This window comes from Geotrypetes seraphini, chromosome 14 (assembly GCF_902459505.1).
Source record: "Geotrypetes seraphini chromosome 14, aGeoSer1.1, whole genome shotgun sequence".
In the NCBI taxonomy this organism is placed as follows: domain Eukaryota; kingdom Metazoa; phylum Chordata; class Amphibia; order Gymnophiona; family Dermophiidae; genus Geotrypetes; species Geotrypetes seraphini.
Window position 1 is genome coordinate 74,960,526 of NC_047097.1, and position 16,775 is coordinate 74,977,300.

General features: G+C 43.6%; 1 protein-coding gene across 8 annotated transcripts in view; it reads left to right on the top strand.

Moving 5' to 3' along the window:
• Positions 1–16,775, top strand: part of GLCE (glucuronic acid epimerase) — an 84,087-nt gene that overhangs the window by 33,490 nt on the left and 33,822 nt on the right. For all 8 annotated transcript variants that reach the window (XM_033920014.1, XM_033920009.1, XM_033920016.1 and 5 more), the window contains one exon: positions 16,014–16,141. In XM_033920014.1, coding sequence (XP_033775905.1) covers positions 16,014–16,141 — 128 coding nt within the window. The remainder of the gene's footprint in view (positions 1–16,013; positions 16,142–16,775) is intronic.

The following is a 16,775-nucleotide window of genomic DNA, read 5'->3' on the forward strand; positions in this document are numbered from 1 at the left end:
GGTCATGAGCTGCCGCCATCTTGGATTCCTCCAAAACACATTTTTTAGATATATATTAGTGATATAAAGAAGTGCAAAAAGTGGCATTGTGAGACTCAAAGGTGAAGGGGAGGAATATGTAGAAGCTGATATAGAAAAGGCCAAATTGCTTAACAAGTATTTTTATTCTGTGTTCACGGCTGAAGTGCCGGGAGCGGGACCACAGAAGACAAACATGAATAGGGAGGAGGAGTAATAGACCCTGATCACTTTTCAGAGGGTTCTGTTCTTGAGGAACTAGCTAAAATAAAGGTAGACAAAGCGATGGGGCCGAATGGTGTACATCCTAGGGCAGGGGTCTCAAAGTCCCTCCTTGAGGGCCGCAATCCAGTCTGGTTTTCAGGATTTCCCCAATGAATATGCATGAGATCTATGTGCATGCACTGCTTTCAATGCATATTCATTGGGGAAATCCTGAAAACCCGACTGGATTGCGGCCCTCAAGAAGGGACTTTGAGATCCCTGTCCTAGGGTGGTTAAGGAACTTAGGGAAGTTCTGGTAGCTCCACTGACTGACCTTTTCATAAGAACATAAGCAGTGCCTCTGCTGGGTCAGACCAGAGGTCCATCATGCCCAGCAGTCCGCTCACGTGGCGGCCCATCAGGTCCAGACCTGTTACGTAACCTTCTATCTCAGTGGTTCCCAACCCTGTCCTGGAGGACCACTAGGCCAATCGGGTTTTCAGGATAGCCCTAATGAATATGCATGGAGCAGATTTGCATGCCTGTCACTTCCATTATATGCAAATCTCTTTCATGCATATTTATTAGGGCTAGCCTGAAAACCCGATTGGCCTGGTGGTTCTCCAGGACAGGATTGGGAACCACTGCTCTATCTATACCCTTATATCCCCTTTTCCTTCAGAAAGTTGTCCAATCCCTTCTTGAATTCTAATACCGTACCCTGTCCTATCACACTTTCTGGAAGCGCATTCCAGGTGTCCACCACCCGTTGGCTGAAGAAGGACTTCCTAGCATTGGTTCTGAATCTGTCCCCTCTCAATTTTTCCGAATGCCGTCTCATTTTTGTAGTTTTCGAAAGTTTGAAGAATCTGTCCTGTTCCACTTTCTCTATGCCCTTCATGATCTTATAAGTCTCAATCATATCCCCTCTAAGTCTCCGCTTCTCCAGGGAAAAGAGCCCCAGTTTCTCCAGTCTTTCAGGATATGAAAGGTTTTCCATACCTTTTATCAAACGTGTCGCTCTCTTCTGAACCCTCTCGAGTATCGCCATATCCTTTTTTAGGTACGGCGACCAATATTGGACGCGGTATTCCAGATGTGGTCGCACTATCGCCCAATTCAACGGCAGGATAACTTCTTTTGTTCTGGTTGTAATACCCTTCTTGATTATACCTAGCATTCTACTCACTTTCTTAGCGGCCGCTGCGCACTGTGCCGACGGCTTCATTGTCTTGCCCACTAATACCTCCAAGTCCCTTTCTTGGGTGCTCTCACTCAATAACAGCCCTCCCATCGTGTAGCTGTACCTCGGGTTTCTGTTTCCCACGTGCAAGACCTTACATTTCTCTACATTGAACTTCATCTGCCATCTCGTCGCCCACTCCCCTAGTTTGTTCAGGTCTCTTTGTAAATCTTCGCATTCCTCTTTAGTCCTAGCCCCATTAAATAGTTTGGTGTCGTCTGCAAATTTTATTATTTCGCACTTCATCCCTGTTTCTAAATCATTTATGAATACATTGAATAGCAGCGGTCCAAGCACTGACCTCTGTGAGTCTCTAGTCTTGGGAGTGGTATCAGAGGACTGGAGAAGGGTGGATGTGGACCCTCTCCACAAAAGTGGAAGTAGGGAATTACAGGCCGGTAAGTCTGACTTTTGTGGTAAGCAAATTAATGGAAACACTTTTAAAACTGAGAATGGTCAAAGTTTCTGGAATCCAGTGGATTACAGGACCGGAGGAAACATGGATTCACTAGAGGTAGGTCTTGTCAGACAAATTTGATCAATTTCTTTGACTGGGAGACCAGAGAATTGGATAGAGGGAGTGTGCTAGATGTGTTGTATTTAGATTTTAGCAAAGCCTTTGTTCCACACAGACGTCTCATAAATAAATGGAGTACCCTCGGGATGGGTCCCAAAGTGACGGGCTGGGTCAAGAACTGGTTGAGTGGAAGACGTCAGAGGGTAGTGATCAATGGAGAGCACTCTGAGGAAAGGGATGTTACCAGTGGTGAGCCTTAAGGTTCTGTTCTTCAGCTGTTCTTTTTAACATTTTTATAAACAATATTGCTGAACAGCTGTCAGGTAATATTTGCCTCTTTGTGGATGATACCATAATCTGCAATAGAGTAGACACCCATGATGGTGTGAATAACATGAAGAAAGACTGGGCAAAGCTTGAAGAATAGTCTGAAATTTGGCAGCTAAAATTTAATGCTAAGAAATGCAAGGTCATGCATTTGGGCTGCAAAAAGCCAAAGGAACGGTACAGTTTAGGGGGTGAAGAACTTATGTGCACGACAGAAGAGTGGGACTTGGTTGTGATTGTATGTGATGATCTTAAGGTGGCCAAACAAGTTGAAAAGGTGATGGTGAAAGCTAGAAGGATGCTAGGGTGCATAGAAAGAGGTATGGCCAGTAGGAAAAAGGAAGTATTGATGCCCCATATAAGACTCTGGAGGCCATACCTTCAAAAAGATATAAAAAGGATGGAGTCCGTGTAGAGGAAGGCTATTAAAATGGTGCGTGGTCTTCGTCATAAGATGTATGGGGACAGACTTAAAGATCTCAATCTGTATACTTTGGAGGAAAGGCAGGAGAGGGGAAATATTGTTTAAATACCTGCGTGGCATAAATGCGCATGAGTCGAGTCTCTTTCATTTGAAAAGAAGCTCTGGAATGAGAGGGCATAGGCTGAAGTTAAGAGGTGATAGGCTCAGGAGTAATCCAAGGAAATACTTTTTTATAGAAGGGGTGGTAGATGCATGGAACAGTCTCCCAGAAGAGGTGGTGGAGACATAAACAGTCTGAATTCAAAAGGGCCTGGGATAGGCATGTGGGATCTCTTGGAGAGAGAAAGAGATAATGATTACTGCGGATGGGCAGACTAGATGGGCCATTTGGCTTTATCTGCCATTATGTTTCTATGTTAAAATTGATTGAAGGATTCCTGAAAGAGGACTGGAGTGGCTTCCTAGCAGAGGAGCTGGAAACAGAAGCAGTAACAGAATTCAACAAGGGGCAATTTTGGACTTAACTGGCACCTTTTTCAGTAGTAGCTCAAGAGAACTTCCATTCAGGCAGACTACTCTCTGGAGGGCTTATATCTTAGGCATGGAGAGTGAAATGTTCTGTCCAAGATTGCAAGGAGTAGATCCCTCGTGGTGTAGAATACAGAGAAAGGTTAGAGATTAACTGGGGGTCTCTGGTATTGCAGCAGGAAAGAGGCTGTTAGGATCCTCCTTTGGAGTCATATTTTGTGCAAAAGAGACTGTATACATCAAAAAACTGTAAGTGACATCAAATGGTGTTGGGCGAATGCATTGCCTGGAGTTCTTATGCCAAGCTTTTTCTGTCTGAGGTCCAAAAGATCAGATCCCTCCATGAAAGTTTCCAACTGTATCCAGATTTGCCCAACATGGTTGATCCAGTCCTGGGTTTATTCCAGTGCATGCTGGGACTTGTAGTCTTGCTTTTCTTAGGGAATGCAATGAGGAAATCATAAGAACATAAGCGTTGCCATACTGGGACAGCTCAAAGGTCCATCAAGCCCAGTATCCTGTTTCCAACAGTGGCTAGCCCAGGTCACAAGTACCTAGCTAGATTCCAAGTAGTAAAAAAGATTTTATGCTGCTTATCCTAGAAATAAGCAGTGGATTTCCCCAAGCCATCTCAATACTAGCCTATGGACTTCTCTTTTAGGAAATCCAGGTCACAAGTACCTGGTGAAAAACCAAAAGAGTATGCAGCAGGGCAAACCTAGGACTGGATCTGTCAGGCAAATCTGGATTCAGTTGGCAACCCTGTTTCCTACCATCTCCCTTTGCTACCCAAACATGCTATAGAAAAGAGCTACTTGAGCTTTGAATTCAGGGATATAGTGAGGCCCTGAAGAGGCTGCTTAGAAAACAAAGCTACCAGCATGGGACCATCTTTTCCCTCGCTTCTATCCCATCACACAACCCCTGAGCCTCCCTCAATATGATATAAATGAGACTAGCATTTTGCTAGGGGGAATTAAGTGACTTACCCAGGGTCACAAGGATTAGCATGGGATCTGAACCCACAACCTCAGGGTGCTGAGGCTGTAGCTCTAACCACTATGTCCTGGAGGCTCTGCTGCTCCTCTTTTTCTGCCACTGTTTCAGCTTCTCCAATAAAAATAAACAGGAAATACAAGTTCGCCGAGATGTGGGGCGATCCCTGGACTGGCTCAGCTTGTTCCTGAAGTCCATTACTGACAGCTCACCCTGCCATCAAGTAAGTGGCACTTCAGAGTTATTTAAAACGCAAACCAACTTGTCATGTATTTTTAGCTGCAGTAGTGTAATATGAAAAGACTTTCATGAGTTCCGAGCTGTATTCATTGGTGATAGTCTAGCCAGGTCCTGCAAACCCTGTACTTAATTTTGACCCACAAGATTTGCCCCAAGAATGAACAAATAGAACCAGTTTTAATAGGAAAAATCCCTGCAGAGATCGATGCCTGCTTTCCCATCCTAAAACAGTACAGTGATTGGTCTCAAGTAAGGTGTGTATGTGAGACGGAGGGAGGGGGGGGGTCTTATAAGGAAAGGGATCCCCCAGGATGTTGTGCCAGACAGAGAAGGGACTGGAAAAATCAAAGAAGGCAGTTGCCTCAGGCATCAAGTGGCAAGGGTTAAAGAAGGATATAGCAATACTGGAGAGGGTGCAGAGGAGAGCGATGAAGCTAGTTAAAAATATGGAGAACTTGAGCTACAATGAACGCCTCGGAAAACTGGGATTGTTCACCCTTGAGAAGAGAAGAATGCGCGGGGATCTGATAGAGACTTTTAAAATACTAAAAGGAATCGACAAAATAGAGCAAGAAACAACGTTATTCACGTTGTCAAATATGATTCGGACAAGAGGTCATGGACTGAAACTGAAGGGAGACAGGACCAGGACAAATGTCAGAAAATACTGTTTCATACAGCGAGTGGTGGACGCCTGGAACACACTCCTGGAAGAGGTTGTGGTGGAAACTACCATTCTAGGATTTAAGGGCAAGTTGGACGCACATCTTCTTGCAAGACACATTGAGGGATACGAGTGATCAAGGTCCTCGACGGGGAACACCTAGCTGAGCCTCCGTGGGTGCGGACTACCGGACTAGATGGACCCACGGTCTGATCCGGTGCGGGCATTTCTTATGTTCTTAAGGGTTATTAGGCTGCCTTTCTTCCCCTGTACTCTCTTCCCCCTTCCCCCACACACACACACACATCAGGAGTTGGGAGCAGTTTGAAGTATTCAGCCAGCCCAGAGGATCTCTCCTGCTGCTTGTGGGGTCTGTTTCCTCATAATAACAAGTGTGAGATTTTGCAGCTGACATGGACAGACTGGTGGGAAGAAGGATTGGGGGTTGGTAACCCTACAGCCCCAGTCAGCCTGGGGTGAGAAGGGAGGAATTGGTAACAAGGAGAGAAGAGCATTAAGAGGGAGGGGTGTGAAGAAAGGAGCAGCTTCAAGGGGGATATTCTTAAAAACGAGGGGATTAAAATAGGAAAGGGATGCTTGGAGAGTGGAAGTGAGAAGGGAAAACATGTTTAAAGAGGGGAGAGAGGGAAGATAGAGGGGTGAAAAGGGGAAAATAGGTCTGAAGGCATTAGAGTTTGAAGTGGGTAGTATGAAGGCTCTAGACAGGCTAGAAAGAAGGCAAAGAGGAAAAATGTGGAAATGGGACAGGAAAGGAGTTGAAAAAGGGGAGAAAATAACTGAATGCCAGGAGGGATTATGGGACAGGAAAGGATCTGGGTTGGGAAGGGGTCAATATAGAAGATGAAAATGGGGAACTAGCAGGCAAGATTAGGTGATTGCAGCAAAAAGCTGCTGCAGTCAATGCAAAATAGATCCAGATAATCACAAACTCACTGTATATCACTCACTGCAGGAAGGATGAACCATTTTCAGAGAAAGACACAAAAATATAAGTAGGTTTAATATTTGAAAGCAGATCAGTGACCTGGGGAGGGGGTGGTAAGAAGAAGAAATTAAGCTTAAGTGGAGAGGCAGAGACGAGTGAAATGGGGAAAATAGTTGAAAGGGAAGATTGTCAAACAGTTCTAGAGAAAGAAGACAGGAGACCCTGGAAAAGGACTTGAGGGTCAGGACAGTAAAGTACAAGAGAAAACACAGCATAAATCTTGAAGGATTTGAATGTGACTCTCTGTATTACAAGAAGAAATGGATATCTCTTTCTCCTATTCTACTGTGCCTAGACTTTAGTTTTTGGAGGTTTCCATCACACATTTGTTTCTAATTTGTGGTTCTTTGTTTTTCTTAACTGAAGGTTTCTTTCTCTCTGGGGTCCTTGGTGGTAGGCTTTGGACCCTGGGAATCAGGGCTCTTTTGGTGTCATAAGCTTCTTATATAGGTTTTGGCACTGGAAGTAGAGTGATAGTGAGATGACACTACTGTATGAATATTTATTGTTGAGTTTTGGTTTGGGTTGGGTTTTTTTTTGGCATGGTGAGTTGTATGGGAAAACGTCTAAAATCCATTGTGGAGGAATGTGAAGTGTTACAAAACAGGAGAGGCTGGGTTTATATTGTGATCCTGTCCGGTCCTGAATTAAATGACAATAAAAGAAAAGGAAAATAAGGTGAAACCTTTTTTATTGGACTGACTTCATATATTTTTTGATAAGCTTTGGGAAAGCAGAGCTAAAGTCTCACAAAATATATAAGTGAGCTGTGAAAACCAGTCCAAGGGAAAGGTGGAGCTGGGAGCACAGAAGGTAGGAAACCCAGGTCCTTCTTAGGTGCTGTCTGGTGGGTGTCAAAATAGTTCAGCAGTGTAAAGCTTCCTTTTGGATATTCCCTTTTGGCTCTGGAGGTCATTTAACGTTATTACTTTGGGCACATGTTTCTTTTCTTTTTACTAGAAATATTACACTTATACAATTGAGTGAATATTTTCTAGGAAATACGTCTGTTTCATGCTGCTTAGGGATACTGGCATCGACGGTGAACTTTGCTATTGAAATGAGTTTTAGGGATCTGGATTTCTGATCTGACTGGTACAGGAGCAATTCTGTAAGAGTGCTGAGAATGCTGCATGGCACCAAATATTCAGTGGCTGCTTCTGAATATCCAGATAGAGCAGTGAAGTGCTGGCACTATCCAAATAGCTTATCTGGATAGATTTAGGACAGATTTTGGCTGTCCTGACCTATCCACAAATATCTCAGGGTAGTAGCACTGAAAATTGTTGCTATGTGCATAACGTGGCTCTGCCCCAGACTGCCTGGCGCTATCCAATGCCAGAATGGTTTTGTATGCAGTGGCACTGTCCAGGTAATATCACAGAGGTCAGTAAAGATACATTTAACAGTATGTCCGGATAGTGCAGACTGTTGTCTCATCTATCTATCTATCTATCAGAACCTAATAACACAAGTAAACACTTGTTAAGGCAAAATGGAGATAGCATTACGAAAGAAACATTTCTCCTAAGAAAATCACAAATTCTTTCACGGACCACAAATAGAAGAGGGAGCAGCGCATAAGATCAGCAGGCATATTAGGACAATCCATAGCAGCCATTGCATGAATCCCCCTCCTCAAAATTCTAGTATTACTTCAGTCTTCAACTTTGCCTGGTTGAAATCTTCATTAAGTCTAGCGAAGTCTTAAATTGTTTTGCAGCAAAGAAGATATAGTTTGCCCCAGAAAGTTGCAGTCAAAGATGTTGTTTCGTGTCTCGATGCTAACTTTAAATACAAAAGACCATAAGGCCCTTTCAGAATCACCTCCAGTATTGCTGATATATTCATTGCATCTAACTTTGCTTCTTGATTTAAGGCCTCTTGTGCTCCCGCTGCATTCTTTTTTGAGGGAGAGGAAATATAGTAAATTCTGTTTAAAGGAGGAATAGTTTCTGAGGAGTGATTCAGTGTTTCCAACAGAGGAAGTAAGCCAGCAGATCTTTGAAAGTTCAAGAAACAAAGATTTTTCAATCTGTTCAATCCGACATTGTAACTATCTTTAACAATAGAGGAAGTAAGATCTTGCGAGGTTTGAGAAAAATGTTCCATTTGTACCCCATCCAAATACTTAGAAAACAAATCAACTTTAGTCACTAAAGTAGTAAATTCTTCTGCAGACTTTTGCAATTATCACATCCAGTTTTCTGAGAACCAACTAAATGCTCTCCAAAGTCACTGCCAAGGGCACCATCCAGACAGTGATTTGTAATGATACATTCGGGGGCACCATCCAGAGAGTAGTTTGTAACGATTCATTCGGGGGCACCTTCCAGACAGTGATTTGTAATGATACATTCGGGGGCACCGTCCAGAGTGTGGTTTGTAACGATTCATTCGGGGACACTGATAGTGCCACAGTTGTCCATAAAAATATTTAGCAGCGTTATCCCATTGCTACACAGTTAAATCTGTTTAAATAACGATCCCACAACACCTACATTTAAACAATTTGTGGATTGTCCCTTTTGCATATAATTAATAAATGACATGCACAAGCGTCTCTTCTTCCTGTCAGCTACATGTGTACAGTTCACCTGCCTCAGTCCCCTTAAAGGAGTCACCTGCTTTCCTCAGGGTGATTTTCTGTTCCTTTAGAGTAGACCAAACTTCCTCTCCACGTGCCATGGGCTCAGTATTTTGGAGCTAAACAGAAGTCTGTTGTGGGTGAGGTTTAGGAGGAATGATTGTAAGTAAACCTATGACCCTGCGTTTTGGAGAAACAAAGCTGCTAAAATGTTTAGGCAACAGCTGAGCCCAAGTAGGCAGGAGGTGCAACAGGTCTGTAAGCTGGACCCACTTTCTCGGAAATCCTTTCCACTCTGTCATGAGAGAATGCCGTCCCCATAACATGCCTTCCAATGCATGAACAAATATGTTAAGTGAAGTTACCTGGTCTCTGCCCATCCCATGCTTATTTCTTACGCTGTAGAAACCTTGGGACGGTGCCAGCAGAAGGTGGAGAGCCAGACTGGGGAGGTGCTGGGAGAGACCAGGCTATTCTGGCTCAGAGGAGGTGAAAGGAAGAGGGAAGGTGACAGCAGGTAATTTGGCCAGAAGTAACAAATGCAAATGTGTTTCTCCGGCAAACTGCTGCTCACTGCTGAATAGGTGAGAAAGGTGACCTCTGAGAGTCACTTACTGGCCTCTGCTGCCCCATACAATGCTGAGCTGGAAACTACCCCGGCTGCTCCATATCACACAGGTGCCAAAAGTAAGTGTTTCTTGGGACAGAAGTGGCTGCATTTCATCTTTCTCGCCTTGTTCTTGGTTCTCCTTTTTTTTTTTTTCAAAAGTATTTGATTTATTTCCTTTTTAGCCTAAGTGGTTTACATTCAGGTACTCAGTATTTTCTCCCTGTCTGTCTCAGTGCACTCACAATCTTATATTTTTCTATAATATGGAATAAATGGTGAGCATGCTATACCTTCCCTTGGTGTTTTCTTGGTTCTACCTCTTTCCTGCCAGGAGGAAAAGGCACCAAAAGAAAAGCTCATTAAGAAGAAAGAAGATATGAGACTGTCTTAGTCAAGAAATCTATTTTGCTGTTCCTTCTCTTCTGCTGCTGGCTAATTCTCAGAGAGCCATCAGGCACTGTTTCTATCTTTTTCCCCATCAGTTTCACTTTTCAGCAGAGACCTCTGCTGCTTCTCATGTCTCTAAGGTTGTACAGCACCATGTTAACCCAAGGAAGAGATCAACCCTATTCCTCAGAGTTTTACAGGCTAGGGTAGACACAGAAATAAGACAACTAAAAGGTTTCAAGAAATGCGTAACAGTGGTATGGCCAGTAGGAAAAAGGAAGTATCGGTATTGATGCTGCTGTATAAGACTTTGGTGAGACCTCATTTTGATTATTGTGTACAATTCTGGAGGCCGCACCTTTAAAAAGATATAAAAAAGATGGAGTCGATCCAGAGGAAGGCTGTTAAAATGGTATGTGGTCTTCATCATAAGGCATATGGGGACAGACTTAAAGATCTCAATCTATATACTTTGGAGGAAAGGCGGGAGAGGGGAGCTATGATAGAGACATTTAAATACCTACGTAATGTAAATGCGCATGAGTCAAATCTCTTTCATTTGAAAGGAAATTCTGCAATGAGAGGGCATAGGAAGAAGTTAAGAGGTGATAGGCTCTGGAGTAATCTAAGGAAATACTTTTATACAGTCTCCCAGAAGAGTTGGTGGAGACGGAGACTGTGTCTGAATTCAAAAGAGCCTGAGATAGGCATGTGGGATCTCTCGGAGAGAGAAAGAGATAATGGTTACTGCGGATGGGTAGACTAGATGGGCCATTTGGCCTTTATCTGCCATTATGTTTCTATGTTTCTAATATAGTTAAAAATCACTAAGGGTTTAAGATTTTTAAAATCCTCAATCTTCCACAACATTTGCAGACTTGTAGGGGAGCTAAATTTCCATATTGTCAACTATTCCACTATAAGATTGCTTGGTTTTAATAATTTACAGTGTCCCAAAGGATATAAACTAAAAGATCTTTTTTTTCAACAGATCTAGACAGTAAATTGACCATTTCTGGTTTACATAAATCTTTCCAAGATTTAGGTATTTGAAAAAATTATGATAAATTGCAACAAGCTTGGGCTAGGGAAGTTGACCATCTCCTTGAGTTACTTACTTTTATGAAACTGATTACTCGAACCACTTTCGTACCCATTGCTGGGGTGGTGTATTTATCATTGACAAAAAAGATGTGCATTAAAAAATTGTAAATCTGAAAAAGGACTTAAGTCGAGCCCGATGGTTACTCAACCGTTTCATGTTAGTTTCCTTAGGGGCCGTGCGGTTTCAGTCACAAAAATTCTTCATCAGCCTTATATTTCTTTTGAGGAGCGTCACCGGTTGCATCTGGATTTACAAAGTAGCTTGATGTTTTTGAGTGAGCTTCATATTTTCCCTGAAGCTGCATCCTACTGGCAATGAAAAACCAAGTACATACTCTCACAATGTAGAAAGCAAAAGAAGCAAGTCTCATGTTGAAATGCTGGAAGTCTTTGTGTGCTGTTTAGTACCTCTTAATTTGAGAATAAGGAGTCGTATTCTGAATCGGTCTTTTGTGTTGGTTTTGCTAACTGACTTGGGTATATATTTCTTTAGGTCTGGGTCACTTCAAGGAATACTTTTTTGTTTTGTTTTTTTGCCAGGATCTGAATATTTATTTGGTACACACATTTACTAACTGCACTTTGGCAACATTTCTATACATTTTGTAGTAAATGGATAATAAGCCCTGATATCATTGAACATATAGGAATAGGGTTATTTCTGCCGCAGTTATACTGTTTATAGAAAGTTTAGAAAAGATACAAAAGGATGAACAGAAAAAAACCCTGCACTGCCTCCAGCTCTCATACTTTATTTTACATGCAGTGCTTATTGCAGTGTTCCAGGTCTCACCGCATTTGGGTACTGCAATAAGCATGACGCCAGCCTAAGAGAGCACATGATAGATAATCCTCCCATAATATCCATATCCTCCTCTGCCTTTAGTACCTGCAACTACTGTTAATGCCAAATGGGCGGGCAGTGGAGGGGGTCCTAGGTGTCCCAGACATATATTCAGACATCCTCACCCACCATGTCCCTAATTCTTCTTCCTCTTCCATGATTTGAATTATGAAACTATTCCATTGTCAAGGCTGGCTTGAGGGATTGTGGCACCTTGAGCCAGCTTACATAAGTGCCCTTCCCTCTCTCCGTGGGTCCAGAATCTTTTCCTCTATCCTGTCCAATATCTCTCTCCTTCTCTTCCCACCCCACCCATAGCTCAGTCTCTTTCTTCCCCCTCTACACAGCTCAGAGCTGGCATTACTACTTCTCCTCTCTCCCTCTTCATCCCATCCCCACAGTCCTGTAAACTGTGGAGCCTTTGGCTAGACTCTGCCTTATCTTGCCTCCTATTATGCAGTTTCTGTGGGTGGGACATGGCAGAGGGAACACCCAGGGTCAAGGTAGCCTGCCTTCATGCTGCTGCTTCTGGCAACTCACACACACTTTACAGGACCACAGGAGTGGGAGTAGGGGGGAGGAGAAGGAGTGATACTGGACCTGCAAGGAGGGGGCTGTGGAAGTGGGAGAGAGACACTGGACTGGACTGAAGGAGGAAGGAAGAGATGCTGCACCCATGGAGGGGGTGGGGGTGGGAGAAGGCTTAACCATTAGACCATGTCACATCAGAGGCTGGAGGTTTTGTGCCTCACATGGTCCAATGGTTGAGCTGGATCTGTTCATTGTGATCACCCAACACTACCTCTCCCAGAACTGTGCTCTTTGGAACATTTGAGGACATCATACTTTCAATTATTAAACTTTATTTTGCATATACACAGGTAGTTCGGACATTTCCCTGGATAAATAGATGATCTGAACAGAGTCCTCTTTCCTTGTAGATAAAGTACGTATTGATGGTTCTTTGAATTGTCTGCTTGCCAGAGCCTCATATTATGTTTGGACATCAGCTATTCTTTGCCACCCCCTTCAGAAGCTGCTTTCTCAGGCGATTGCCTAGTTTGCCTAAAGGTTAGGCCAACCTTGTATGTGGGTGATTGTTCCAGATGTCATTTATCAACTGTTTAACCACTAGGAGTCACTGACACTCTACTGAACTGTGGGGCCAACACAGAAAGCTTGCATTAGAGCCATGGGCTGATTCCTAACTCAGGTGTAACATCCCATTTTTGATCACCACAGCAGGAAACAAATTGTATGCAATAGGACCTGTACAGGCCTAGTGCACTAGATGCAAGTGCAAAAGGGCAGCAAGTGCTGGGCCTGTGTCTATGCAGGAAATGATCTGCACACGAGCTGCAATGCTAATCTGTGCATAACATTTTTGTGAAGCTGCTATTGATGCATAGAATAGCAATCCAGCACACAGACAGGTGCCAATACAATTTCTTTCTACTATGACCGTGAACAGCTGAAACTGCCGCTAGCAGAAACATGAAGGCAGATGTAGACCATATGGCCTATCTAGTCTGCCTAACCATGCCATCTACCATCCCCTTCTCATACTTGTCCCAAGCTTCCTTGAATTCAGATAAACTTTTTGTCTCCACCACCTCCACTGGAAGGCTGTTCCTACCATTCATATAAATTTATACAATGTGGAAATTTAAACGTCTCTATCATATCTCCCCTCTCCCTCCTTTCCTCCAAAGTATACATGTTGAGATACACCTTATGATGACCACACACCATTTTAGTAGCCTTCCTCTGGACCGACTCCATCCTTTTTATATCTTTTTGAAGGTGCAGCCTCCAGAATTGTACACAATATTCTAAATAAGGTCTCACCAAAGTCTTATACAGGGACATCAATACCTCCTTTTTCCTACTGGCCATACCTCTCCCTATGCAACCTAGCATCCTTCTAGCTTTCGCTGTCACCTTTTCAACCTGTTTGGCCATCTTAAGATCATCACATACAATCACACACAATTCTCAGCTCTTCTGTTGTGGACATAAGCTCTTCACTCCCTAATCTGTACCATTCCCTCAGGTTTTTGCAGCCCAAATGCATGATCTTGCATTTCTTAGCATTAAATTTTAGCTGCCAAATTTCAGACCATTCTTCAAGCTTCGCTAGGTCTTTCTTCATGTTATTCATACCATCTGGTGTGTCTACTCTATTGCAGATTTTGGTATCATCCGCAAAGGGGTAATCTTACCTAACAGGCCTTCAGCAATATGACTTACAAAAATGTTAATAAGAACAGGTCCAAGAACTGAACCTTGAGGCATACCACTGGTAAAATCCCTTTCCTCAGAGTTATCTCCATTGACCACTACCCTCTGTCGTCTTCCACTCATCCAGTTCCTGAACCCCTACATCACTTTGGGGCCCATCCCAAGGACACTCAGTTTATTTATTAGATGTCTGTGTGAAACACTGTCAAAGGCTTTGCTAAAATCTAAATACACCAGCTTTTAACTCTTTTGGGCAGTTCTCTGCATGGGTTCAAAAGAGTTGAACTAGTGATCAAGGTGAGGGTTCTGCATCATGTGCCCACACCAACCCTTCCCAAAGTGTGAGGGTATTTTCTGACTTCATCCACTTACTTCTCATGACTACATTCTCTCTGTTTGGGGATCTCAGAAACTTGAGAATATATTGTTAGGTCTGTTTAGACCCTGCTATACATTTCAGGACACCTCATGTAATACACATGAGTAGGAAGGAAAGAACAATGGCAGCTAAAGTCGAGCCAGCATGGATTCTGCAAGGGCAGGTCATGCCTCACGAACTTATTATACTTCTTTGAGGGGGTAAACAGCCAGGTGGATAGAGGGGAATCCATAGACATCATTTACCTTGACTTCCAAAAAGCCTTCGACAAGGTACCACACGAAAGACTGCTACGGAAGCTATGGAACCACGGGGTGCAAGGGATGGTCCACCGATGGATCAAAAACTGGCTGGCAGACAGGAAACAGAGGGTTGGAGTAAAGGGCCATTACTCAGATTGGAAATGGGTCACGAGCGGAGTTCCACAGGGGTCGGTGCTGGGACCGCTCCTGTTCAATATATTTATTAACGAACTGGAGGCGGAAACAAGATGTGAGGTTATTAAATTTGCGGATGACACTAAACTATACAGCAGGGTCAAAACCATAGAGGACTGTGAAGACCTCCAAAAAGATCTGACAACGCTGGAATTGTAGGCCAAAAAGTGGCAAATGAGCTTCAACTTAGGGAAATGCAAGGTCATGCATGTTGGGAAAAAGAACCTGATGTTCACTTACAAGATGGGGGGATCACCGCTAAGGGTGAGCAACCTTGAAAGAGACCTGGGAGTGATGGTAGACACAACATTGAAGGCGTCGGCGCAGTACGCCACAGCCTCAAGGAAAACGAACAAAATGTTGGGTATCATTAAGAAAGGAATCACGACCAGGACGAAGGAAGTCATCCTGCCACTGTATCGTGCAATGGTGCGCCCGCACCTGGAGTACTGTGTCCAGTACTGGTCGCCGTACCTCAAGAAGGACATGGCGGTACTTGAGAGAGTCCAGAGAAGAGCAACTAAGCTGATAAAGGGTATGGGGGACCTCTCATATACTGACAGACTGAAAAAGCTGGGGCTTTTCTCCCTGGAAAAGCGATGACTCAGGGGAGACATGATAGAAACCTTCAAGATCATGAAGGGCATAGAAAAAGTGGACAGGGACAGATTTTTCAAGCTATGGGGAACCACAAGTACAAGGGGGCACTCAGAGAAATTGAAAGGGGGAAGGTTTAGAACAAACGCCAGGAAGTTCTTCTTCACCCAGAGGGTGGTGGATACATGGAATGCGCTACCGGAGGATGTGATAAGCAGAAGCACGCTACAGGGCTTCAAAGAAGGTCTGGACAGGTACCTGGAGGACAAAGGGATTGAGGGGTACAGATAGGAGTAGAGGTAAGGTTATAGGGATAGGATTAGAGGTAATTTATAAAATTAGTCAGAGACCACTGTTCAGGCAGTGGGCCTGATGGGCCGCCGCGGGAGCGGACCGCTGGGCGAGATGGACCTCTGGTCTGCCTCAGCGGAGGCAACTTCTTATGTTCTTATGTTCTTAACAGAGAAAGTGTCTCCAAGCCTTTCTTGGGTACCTTTTCCTGGTGCAGTACTTCAGGGGCTCCTATACACCAGACCACAGTCAGCAAAGTGGAACTAGTCAGCTGAGATAAAGGGCAATCATACTCCCTATTACCCTCACACTGTGTCACCCTTCTGCTTATGTGGCCTAAACGTGGACTTAGAAGCTTTTTCTTCACAGGTTTTCCATGAAGAAAGCATCATAACTGGATATCGCCAGCCATGGAGCTCAGCCACAGACTGTGTCATCAGCATTTTCCACATGAGCAACGAAACCCTAAACATATGGACGCACTTTCTCCCAACCTGGTACTGTATTTTCTATAGGTGAACCTATGACGTACAAAGGTCGGCCATGTCAAATGGCGATATAGGTGCATCTATCAAATGATTCCATATTCTACTTTTTGAGTTACCAGTTGGGTTAGATTTACCAATAGGGTTGTAATCTTGCCTTTTTTTTTTTTTTTAGGGAATATAATTGTGAAATCAAACTACAAATCCCTGCATGCAATGGGATAAAACCAGGGCTGGTTCAAGCAAATCTGGAGCCAGTTGGGAACCCTATTCCTACTGTGTGCTAATGATGTAAAACAGAATAACGGCAGAGTTTCTAAGAGTACTGTTATTCAGGATTTCCCAAATCATTAAAAAGCTTGCTATACCGCCTTTGTAAAATGGTCAAAAGAAGAGCTGAATACCATACCTGGTTGAAGCTTTTGAGGACCAGAGTTGATCACCCATACCACAGAGGGCCATCGTTTCGAAAGCTCTGTATGTTGTAAGCATCACGCCTACTTTTCTGTCTGACTTAGACATCCTGCAGGGATAATTGAAAGTTTTACTAGACATCCTGGATGAAATTTAGACGTGAGTTAGATGATGTAAAAACAGGTATAAGTGCCGAAAAGGTATCCAAAGTGACCAGATAACCACTGCAGAG